General features: G+C 32.0%; 2 protein-coding genes across 2 annotated transcripts; both read left to right on the plus strand.

Moving 5' to 3' along the window:
- Window positions 1–625: 625 nt before the first annotated feature.
- Window positions 626–2,278, plus strand: CABS01_04037 (uncharacterized protein; the record flags this gene model as incomplete). Its single annotated transcript, XM_060537409.1, has 1 exon — window positions 626–2,278. The coding sequence occupies one exon, from the start codon at window positions 626–628 to the stop codon at window positions 2,276–2,278; it is 1,653 nt and encodes a 550-aa protein (XP_060391667.1).
- A 394-nt stretch (window positions 2,279–2,672) lies between these two features.
- On the plus strand, window positions 2,673–3,208 carry CABS01_04038 (uncharacterized protein; the record flags this gene model as incomplete). Its single annotated transcript, XM_060537410.1, has 3 exons — window positions 2,673–2,723; window positions 2,773–2,947; window positions 2,997–3,208. 3 exons carry the CDS (start codon window positions 2,673–2,675, stop codon window positions 3,206–3,208), a joined length of 438 nt encoding a protein of 145 aa, XP_060391668.1.
- Window positions 3,209–11,057: the final 7,849 nt, after the last annotated feature.

The following is an 11,057-nucleotide window of genomic DNA, read 5'->3' on the forward strand; positions in this document are numbered from 1 at the left end:
GCATCGAAGCGGGATAAGCGTAGCATATAACGGCTGTATACCAAGTAACGAGGCGTTGGAAGGCTCTGGATAGTGATCAGACAAATTTAATGTTGATGAACCTTATACCTAAAATCAAAGATCTCCCGGATGGTTATGGTGGTGATTGCAGGTGGTGATTGCAGGTGGTGATTGCAGACGAATGTCGTCGGGAATTGTCGGAGATAATGATCCGACCGGCTGATGTAATCAGCCTGTTCTCTAAGTGACCCACTCTCAGGAGCTGAGCAGTTTTTGTGCGCCGTTTCCCAGGCTCTCTTGTCGTACATTTCCTCCTCAATTGCTCAACAATCAACCGTCTTCATCTCGTTATGTCCTGGGAGGACCGCGTTGATACTTCTTTAGACTTTGGATTTCAATTTAGGACAGCTATTTTGCATGTTTACACAAGAAATCAAGCCATTGACTCCCATTCTTTCCCATCGATCAGGAGGACCTCTCCACGTCATGACTCATCCGCCCCGGTTTTCTCACCTCGATCGATTAAGGCCAACAGCACCTCACCTCGCACTCACAAGGAGCTGAATTGCAAACACCACATATCTATTCCATCAAGCCTCTCTATAACGACTTTCTGACTCAACCGATGGACGGCAATGGCAATCAAAGGGTTTTATCTCCATTCAAGGAGGCTGCAGAATCCTTAGAGCTCATCAAGACCGCTGAACATCTCATTGCCCGCTGCAACAAGATATGCGATGAGCTCGAGCAGATGCGCCTGGCTGTTGAACTCGAAGCCGCCAAGGTCAACAACCACTGGCACGCCTACATCCCCGGTTTCAGCACATTCTGGCAGGCCAACGTCAGCCAACGAACTCGGGCGGAGGCCTTGATTCAACGATGTCAAGAAACGCATGAACCGGGTTCAGAGGCCGAGGGTTCGCTATCTCGAGATTTCAGGCTCATAGAAGGGGAGCTCGCCTCATACGAGAACCACTGGTCGGCAATCAAAAAATGTTGCTCAATCACCTGGTTTCGGTTCGCAGTCTCCTACTCAAAGCTGGACGGCCAACAAACCTCAGTATTCGTCAGTGCTATTGTCGACAACGGGCATGAGTGGATGCGGGTACTCAGCATCACCGAGCGGGCTCTGTTAGTACAGATGGCCGAAGCAGATTTTCCCTGGGACGAGCCCGATGACGATGAGGACGATGACCTGGAAGAAGTTATCAACGACGAAGAAACCCAGATTGAGGTTCTGAAGGGTGCAAAACAGCTGCTGGCTGCCGCTCGCGAGATACATGGGGGTTACCAGCATCGTGTACGAATCGTGCTTCCAAATATCTCTCGGGGCAGTGTCCCTGCCATAGACAGGTTTTTGAAAAGGATTGAGTGCCTTGGTGACGACCACATCTCACTTGCGTTGGAATGCGCCGAAGAGAGCCAGACACCGCCTCCACCTCTCGAATTCGCGATACCAAATCTTCTTAGTCATGGCGATGCTGTGAAAGTGCCACCCCTGACTCCATATTTGAACATCGACACGTCCATATTCGTGGCCTTGACGACAGACATCTCTCACAGTCATAGCTCACAGCGAAAGTGGCGTCCCAAGATCTTGGAAGACGTGGGAGATGAAGCGGAGCACGGTCCTAGGCTACCCAAGTCCCTTTACCCCCTTCTTCGCGGCCACACGCTTGTCTGCACTCGCGAGGCGGCGGAGACATGTCTGCGCATGGTATACGATGCATCTACAGAGTCGGAAGTCTCTCGCATAGAAATACTGCTTGGACAGGAGGACCGCAGGGGGAAGCAGGACGATAAGTTGACTTTCCTGGAGCGTGTTCTACGGCAGGATGGGTGGCCCATTGAGGAAAAGGACGATGAGGCAACGGAGAATCGTCGCCTGAATTTGGTTACAGAACTCCAGAATCTGTCATGCCATCCAGTACCGGAAGACCTGCAACTACCCATTCGTATCGTAGAAGACTTCCGCAGGGAGCACGTCGCAGACGAGGTCCGCAAGGGGACACTGCCAAAGGTCGTGTTGGCGGTGGAACCAACGCTCAACGAGACGAACTGCTCGTCTTTCCTGTATGGGTGGAAGACGAACCACACCACAATAACATGCAATCGGCATGCTGTAAAGCGGTTGGGCAACCTCGTCAAGAAGATGCGGTGGTCTCGCGATGCAGAGGCGGCACCAATTATCGCTATGGACTGGGCTCGAGGTCTAGCAAAGATCCCGTTTCCTGGCGAGGTCTTGGTAGATGGTCCGCTGAAGGCAGGCACAGACTAATGTCACCTCCTTTTTATGATCACTTCCTCATCTTGAATATGCTCTCGTGCATTGCTTTGTGATGATGGTCCATGGAAGTCATGGAGGTGTAGTCTCTGCAGACGTTGGAGACCTGTAGACAAGTAAGATTGCCCTGGACGCTCAAGCCCTTGACTGTAATAGACGTAGATATTCAGATACTGTGTGAGAGATGGTCGCGTGGCGCCGCAGCAACCTCCACAGGTCAAAAGTCCCCGAAGGATTCGGCAACATTTGTAAGCTCTTGCGCAATCGCAATTTGTCAGCACTAAGAAGGAACACAACACATAAGAAGAGACACATTATAGACAAATTCAAAACGCTAATCTTATGCCATATCTCCGTATCTCATCGTTTCAGTGTGATATCGAGCAAAATGGTCGCGCTTCCAAACACTCAAGCCGAGGCCTTGGCTTGGCTTCGACGCGTGAGTGCATATGCCATCACCCAGGACTCCACGCTTACTTCACAGACAGTCCCACGATATCCACGACTCTCTCCAAACCACAGAGTTTGACAAGATCTACTCCAAGAATGCTCAGGTCAAGTTCACCAACTTTCCTGTTGCCGAGGGTCTGGATGCCATCAAGCAGATCATGGACGCGGCGTTTGGGCAGCTGTCGTATATGAAGCATGTCACTCGCCAAGCTGGTAAGAATTGTATTTCATGAAGTTTTCGAGTGGTACTGAAAGTTTGCAGACCAGGTGGACAACAGAATCTGGCTCGCTGTGGACATCACCTATCGGGTCAAGGGCGACCCTGATAACGAAGATATCAACATCCCAGCTGCGGGGCTGGTCACAATTGTGACGGAAGGGGAAGAAGCTGGCAAGATTGCGCGTTTTGACGTCTTCCTGGACAACACTCCTGTCAGGGAAAAGATCGCAAGGGCTGCAAATGTGAACTCGTAGACAGGATCTGTGGTGGCTCTTCTATGCGCATGATCAGTACGCGAGCTAGTCCACCTTTGACCCTTCAGAGGTTCGTTCTAGTTCAGCAGTCGCACCAACAATTCTATTGACTTGTTCTCATGCTACTTCGAACCGACATGTATCGAGTAGAAGGTTTCATCGCGGCTTCTCAATAGTATGCGAGTGATGATCCAGACTTGATTATGGCAAAGGTTCAAGTAGGAATTTGGCTAACTACATGCACTGATAAAGCCAAGCAACCATCTCTCCGAGTTTCCTACGCCCCCTGACGCCGATAATGACGCTTCAACTTGCTGACAGTGTCTCCACTGTTCACTTCTAGAATACCGTATAAGACTCCATCGAGCCATTCGACCAGTCCGAAAGGACGCCTACAGCCCAGCCCGCATCGTGGCAAGGCGGCTCCCAAGTCCTGCAACTCCACTGAAGCATCTTACTACAACTGGATACAATGATTGGAGCACGTCTGTTGGATTACGAGGCAGAAAAGGGCCCTATTAGGTAGTTAGGTAGGGGAGGTAGGTAGGTAGTCTGGGCCCGTGCAGACGGACCCTTCTACCTACTTATACCCACAGAGGGATCGCGGGCCCTACCCACGATCTTCCCCTCCTATATATACGTAATAGACCTATACTAACTTATTAACCTAGTTATAATTAAAAAGTCTAACTTATTTATATATATACTAATACTAATTAGTAATTAAATTATATATATATTTTTATTATAAGTTAGTAAGGATATAATTATAGAAGAGATAGCCTTAATTTACTTTATTAGTTATTCTAATTTATTAACTTAGTTCTATTTATTTAATTAATAATAAGTAGCCTAGTTTATATTACCTTAACTCTCCTTTATTATTACTAATTAATAATTAATTAATTAGTTATAAGCTATTAAGAGCGCGCTTTATTACGTACGATCCCTTTTATTAAAACTATTATTATAAAAAGATTAATTATTTTATTATTATTATTAACTTTATTTTTATTATTAATATTATTTTTATTAGCCTTATTATAATTACTAACTTCCTTTTAATCGAGCCGCTCGTAAAGGAATTTATTTTAAATATATTATAACTAAGTATTATTTTAAGTTAATAATAAGTAAAAAGAGATTAATTACTAAGAGATTAATTTAACGATCGCTAGAGTATTAGTGCTTAATAATAATAAAACCTTTAGAATTATAAATATATTAATAGTAAAGTATTCTTTGCGGATAGTAAAGTATTTTAAGATATTAAAAAAAAAAAGATTTTAATAATAATAATAATAGGGATCTATTTTATATTATTAATAAATTTACCTCTTTTTAATCTAACGGATACTCCGAGACTAAATTAGTAAAACGAAGTATAAAAAGTACTAAAAAAAATTATTAATTAGTAACTAATAGAATCCCTTAGTTATTATTAAAAGTACGGTTATAAAAGGCCTTTTTTCTTTTTTTACGACCTTTTATTAACTTTAATAACCTTTTATTTATATACCTCGTTAAAAAAGTAGAATTTTCTAATTAATAATAATAGCCCGCTTATTACTATTAAAATAATTACTATAACCGACCTATTACTTATTTAAACCTATTTAACGTTATACTATAATTAAAATACGACGATTACTTCTTATTATTATTTTTTATTATATATATTATTTTATTAAATATATTATAATAATTACTAGCCTTAGTAGTAAATAAAAAGGGGCCGACGACTAGTTAATATTATTTTAAGCCTATTTATATTCTTAAATTACGGAACTATACTTAATTCTAACTTATTAATAGGATTACGTTAACCTAACTTAATAGGGCTTATTTAATATTATACTTACCCTTATAAATAATAAAAAACTTAATACTTTCGTTTTTTATATAATAAGATCTTATTATCGAGATAGTTTAATAGGCGAGGAGCTATAGAAGGACTTTAAAACTAATTTTTAAAACTAAGAAGTAGGGGACTTTTTAAAAATAGAAAGTATAATTCTTAAAAAACTAAAAGACTTTTTTATAAATAATAGTATTAACTTAATAATTAAAGATCGTAATTAAATAGTAAATAAAATTATTAGCGCCCTTAATACTTAGTACTTTTTTATTTAGACCTCTAAAGAGATCGTAACTTACTATAACCGTATTAAATATTTTAATATATTATATTACGATCCTTATTTTCTTTATTTATTACTCTTATAATTAATAAATACTAACGATTTTATTTAATAAGCTAAAAAAATAGTAAGGGAGTTTATATAAACCTAGCTAGCTTAATTAAGATAATTAAAACTACGACCTTAGCTTCGTTACTAACTAACTAACCTATTACCTCTTTAAAAAAAAAAAAAAAAAACTAGAGAATAAAGTTATTATTACTTAATAATAAAATCTATCCTATTAAATACTATATTTTAATATAAAAACTAAAAATAATATTATACTTAATATTTACTAATTAATTAACCTTACTAAGCTCTATAATAATAAGAATAAGTATAATAATAAGAAATACGATATTTTTAATAAAAAGCTTTAGATTTTTAAAGTATTATATTAATAAATAAGAATTAGTAAATAATACTATTCTAATACTTTCCTAAATATACTTAAAAGAAGGGCGTTAACTTTTTATTTTAACTAACTTAGTAATATTTCTAACTTACTTAGTTTTAATATAATATACTAAAGGACCTAGGAATACTTTAAGCTACTTATAAGTTATTAAAACTACTTTACTAAGCTCTATAACCTCTATTAATACTCTATAATTCGTAAGAACTTAAGTAAGTCGAACTAATAAATTTTATAAGCGCTAATTAATTATATTATAATCCTTTATAAAGTACTAACTACTTAGGGATCTATTTTTAATATAAGTAACTAACTCCTCTACTACGTAAGCGGTATACTAAAATATAGACTTATTATACTTAACCCGGTACCTATATTTATTAATATTTATTACTAACTTAGTACTTCGATTAATATTATAAAAAAAGAGCGTAACTATAGTAAGTAGTACTAATATTTTTAAAATAGTATTTATAATAAAGAAGTCTTTATTACTTACTAAACCGACCGTACTTACGGTAGCTTTAGTAAAGAGACCTAATTTAATAAGCAGAATTAACATAGTTACGGTACTACTAATAAAAAGTACTTTATTTATTATAAAACCGGCTATTAATTAACTAAGTACTTAAAAAAAGAGCGACGTTAAGTATACTAAAAATATAAAAATAGTAAAAAAATAAATAAAAGATTTATACTAAGCTTATACTCATAGTTCCTCGCTTTTTATAAAAAAACCGCCCCTACTAATAATAATAATAATAATAATATAATAATTTAATATTTTAATAACCTCGATTTTAATTATAAAAATAATTACGAGGACGAAGTCTAGATCTTAATAATATACTTTATGATTATTATTAATAATAGAACTTTTATAAATATTTTCGCTATTTAAGTAATAGAATATAGCCTTATTAATACTACTTTTATTAACGAGTTAACTAAGCTTACGGAACTAATAACCTCTTTTTTATTAAATAGGAAGTACTCGTTAGGGGATTTTTAAAGTATTATACTTAATACTAATATTATAAAATTCTTAACTACGGGCTACCCTTAACTCCTCGTATTATAATAATAACGACTAGAAATTACTTTTAATACTTTTAGAACTAGCGAAATAGGTATTTAGTTTAGTAATAGTAAACTTATAAAGTTATTAAGATCTATAATTATTAGTACCCTATTTAGTAATATTACTTTTTATATCTTACTAACTAATACTCCTTTCTTATATTATTTAAGGGATATAAATAAGCTAGGAATATACTTTAATAATATTAATAACTTATTAATTAAGGGAGATATTATAATACTTATTATTTATAAATAGGGATACCCTTAGTTTTTACTTTTTAATAATAAAAAAGCTATTATTAATTACTTAATAGAGGGCGAATTATATTACTTATATTGGCACTTTAGCTACCCTTTAGTTCCTCGTTTTTTAAAACTACTTTAGTAATTTAGTAATAATATAGAGATCGTAGCTTTTAAAAGCTTATAAAAGTCTATTAATAATACTAACTTAATAATACTACCCCTAGCTAATTTAAATTTACTTTACGAAATAATTATAATTTTAATTATAAAATCGTAATTAATATAATATACTTAATAGACTATAAGGGTACTAACTAACTAGTACTTTACGTTATTAATACTACTACTTCTTTCTAAATAATAAAGTTCTTTACGAATATAATTACGAAATATATATAAAAAGCTTTTCGGTTATATTAAATTAATATTTACTTTAGTTTACTAAATTAGATTATTATAAATATTAATAAGAACTTTAGTATTATAGAGTTTAAATTTTTAACTAGATTTATATTTATTAAGGTTAAAGAAGTATTTATAAAAGCTTATAATAGTATTAATAAGGCTAAGAAATATTATATAATACTTAAAAGGGTATATAATATTATTTAAAATAAGTACTTATTAATAAGTACGGAGGCTATACTTTAAGCCGTAATTAAAGTAATTAATAATATAGTTAGCCCGAATAGCCTCGTCCTTATACTCTTTATTTTTAAAGCTTTTTTATATATTTTTAACGACTCTTTATTATTACTAAATATTACTTAACGTATAGAGGTAGTTAAGAAAATAATAAGAAAAGTCCGTAAACTTTATATTAATAAATAAGTAAGCGAGGTACTAGCTACTTAAAATAGATTAAATATTTTATATATTATTAATCTACTATTATAGTTAAATATTAAAGTTTAATAAAAAGGTAAGGGATAGAAAGGCCTATTTAAGCTCGTTTTAATAAGTAGTACTACTTACGTAATAAAATTATTTTATAGCTTAATAAGTTTCTAAGTTATTATAATTAAACCTTAGTATTTAGAAAAAGTTAACCCCGAGTTATTAATTATAATAATAAAGTACGTCGATTACTTACTAATCCCCGTAATTAACTAACTAATTAATAATAGCGCCGCTATTAACGAAATCCTTAATAAGATTATCGTAATAGTTAATAATAACTTTTTATTATAAAAAAAGAGGACTAAAAAAATATTAATATAGTGCGGCCGCGGTAATACTTTTATAATTACTATTTATTTTATATTTAAAAAAGAGGTAAATTTTAAACTAGTTATTAAACTCCGTAATAAGGGTATTATTATTATACTAAAAGTACTTTTTATAAAATCTATTAATAAAGAGCTTTTAGGACTAGTTAAGAGAGGTATAATTAAATTTATTTAACTCGGCCCTAAATATAGGGATATAAGGATATTTAAGTTTCGATTTATTAATAAAATTAAGAACCTAAGACTTAACCTTATTAAAAAATTTTATTTAGTTATATAAGGATATAATAATAAGAGGAAAAAAGAGATCTTTACGTAGTTATTAATAATTTAAAAAACTAATTAACGTTTAATTCTTACCTTAGCCCCGACCCTAATTTAAAAAAGCTACGTTATTTAGTTATAAAATATTACTTAAATATATATATAATCGAGCTAACCTTTTTATTATAAGGTTTTTATTTAATTATTAGCTTAGATCCGTTATTTATACCCTAAGGGTACTATTCTATACGTTATATAGTTACTATATAATTTTATAAAATCTAGTACTTATTAATAAGTAATATATAATAAGTATTATTTAAAAATATTTTAAATAATAATATTTACGTTCGACCTATACTTATTAATTTTAATAAAAAAAAGCGGATTATTTAGTATTATTAAAATATAGACCGATAATATAATTAGATTATTAAATAAGACCTTTAGTTAAAAAGAAAAGACCGAGCTTAAGTATACTAAGCTATTAGCTAAACTAAAATAGTAATTATTAACTAACGAGCCGCTTATTTTTAATAATAGAATTATTTTATTAAAAAGTAGTAATATAGTACTTAGATAGAAGAACTAAAGAAAAAAGCTTAAGTAAGTTAACCTTTTAGTATTAAATATTAAATAATAATTTATTAAGTAGCGAGCTCGAGGTACTTATATTATATTAATTTACTAACTAGAAGTAGCTTTTAATACGTTATTTATTACTTAATACTAAGTAAATCCGTTATTTATTAACTACGCTATACTAAACTATTATATTAAATAGTAAATAGATTACTTAGACCGAGGACGTATATTTATATTATTAGATCTAACTATAGCTAAACTCTTTATTTTTATAAATAGGTTATTCGTAAATAACGCTAATTATACTTCGTAACTAGGTTATATTATTATTTTTATAAATAAAAAATAAACTAATAAGAGTTTTATAATTAATAATAATATTATTTACTATAGCTTTATAAAAAATAAAAGGATTATTTAAAGTATATTAGTATTAAAGGTTTATAGAATAGTTATAAACGTTAACGTTACTTATACTATCTTAACTACTCTAAACTTTATTACTAAATAACTTAACGTTCTAAAGATCCTTATTATAATTTATATAGATTTATACTTATTATATAAATACCTCGTTAAGCTAAGTATTATAAAAAAAAAGCGCTTTATAATAAATATTATAATACTTTAATAATTATACGAACGTTACGAGCTTTACGAGATCCGTTAAATTAATAATAATAATAACTTAGTTAATAGGTTTATAAAAAGTATACTAAATAAGTCCCTTAAGCAATTCGTTAGTAAAAGAATTATTATAATTAAAATAAAAAGGTAAATAATACGTAATTAAAATAGTAATATATTATAAGTAGTAAGTTATCTAGCGAACGTATATACCTCTTAGGCTTTAGTTTAAAAAGAAATATACGTATTTAGGGCATAGTTAAACTAATAAAAAGCTCTTTTTTAACTACGCTAAATTCGACAATTTTTAAAAAGTTTAAATATATAAATTATATATATTAGAGAATTAAAAAGTAATTAAAAAAAGGGGATAATAAAATTTTTATATAAATAATTATAATAAAAGCTATACTAAAATTTTATTATATAACTTTAAGTATTTTTAATAAAGAATTAATAGTAAATTCTATTACTAATTCTTATTAACTAAGGGACCTAGCCCCTATTCTACCCTTTTTTATTATAAAAATAAAAGATTATTAATATTAAATTATAAAATAAAAAAGGGCCTTATTAAGTAATTAAGTAGGGGAGGTAGGTAGGTAGTCTAGGCCTGTATAAACGGACCCTTTTATTTACTTATATTTATAAAAAGATCGTAGGCCCTGCCCACGATCTTCCCCTCTTATATATACGTAATAGACCTATACTAACCTATTAACTTAGTTACGACCGAAAGGTCTAACCTGCCTACGTGTATACTAATAACGTTAATCCTAATCGGGTTTTATGAAAATGCGATTAAACCAGTAACAAGAGTTCGAGCCCGGAAGCACCTTCTTAATATTACCAAAACGCTGTGCGATCTGCCTTCACCATCCAATTGATTTTAAGCCAAGCGAAAGTTTCCTAAAAGAATGCCATAATTACATTACATTGACCTCATATGTGAATTTCGCTTATATTTCAGGCGATCCTTCTGTAATAAAATCCTTAAATCCTCTGCTCTGATCAGCACACATGACTTTTGTCAGGTTTACCTTTTCGCGTCTGGATGCTAGGTCTTATCTTCTACAGTCCGAAGAGGCTAGAGAGACAAGACCTGTCACGTCACGAAGTAGCTTAACTCGCGATGCATCCGCTGACGAACTGTGTACTAAATTGAGAAAGTACGGATACACATAACCAGCCACTGAGCAATGGTTGCGAATTGTGGG

This window comes from Colletotrichum abscissum, assembly GCF_030869225.1.
Source record: "Colletotrichum abscissum strain IMI 504890 chromosome Unknown Scaffold_7.1, whole genome shotgun sequence".
Taxonomy (NCBI): Eukaryota; Fungi; Ascomycota; class Sordariomycetes; order Glomerellales; family Glomerellaceae; genus Colletotrichum; species Colletotrichum abscissum.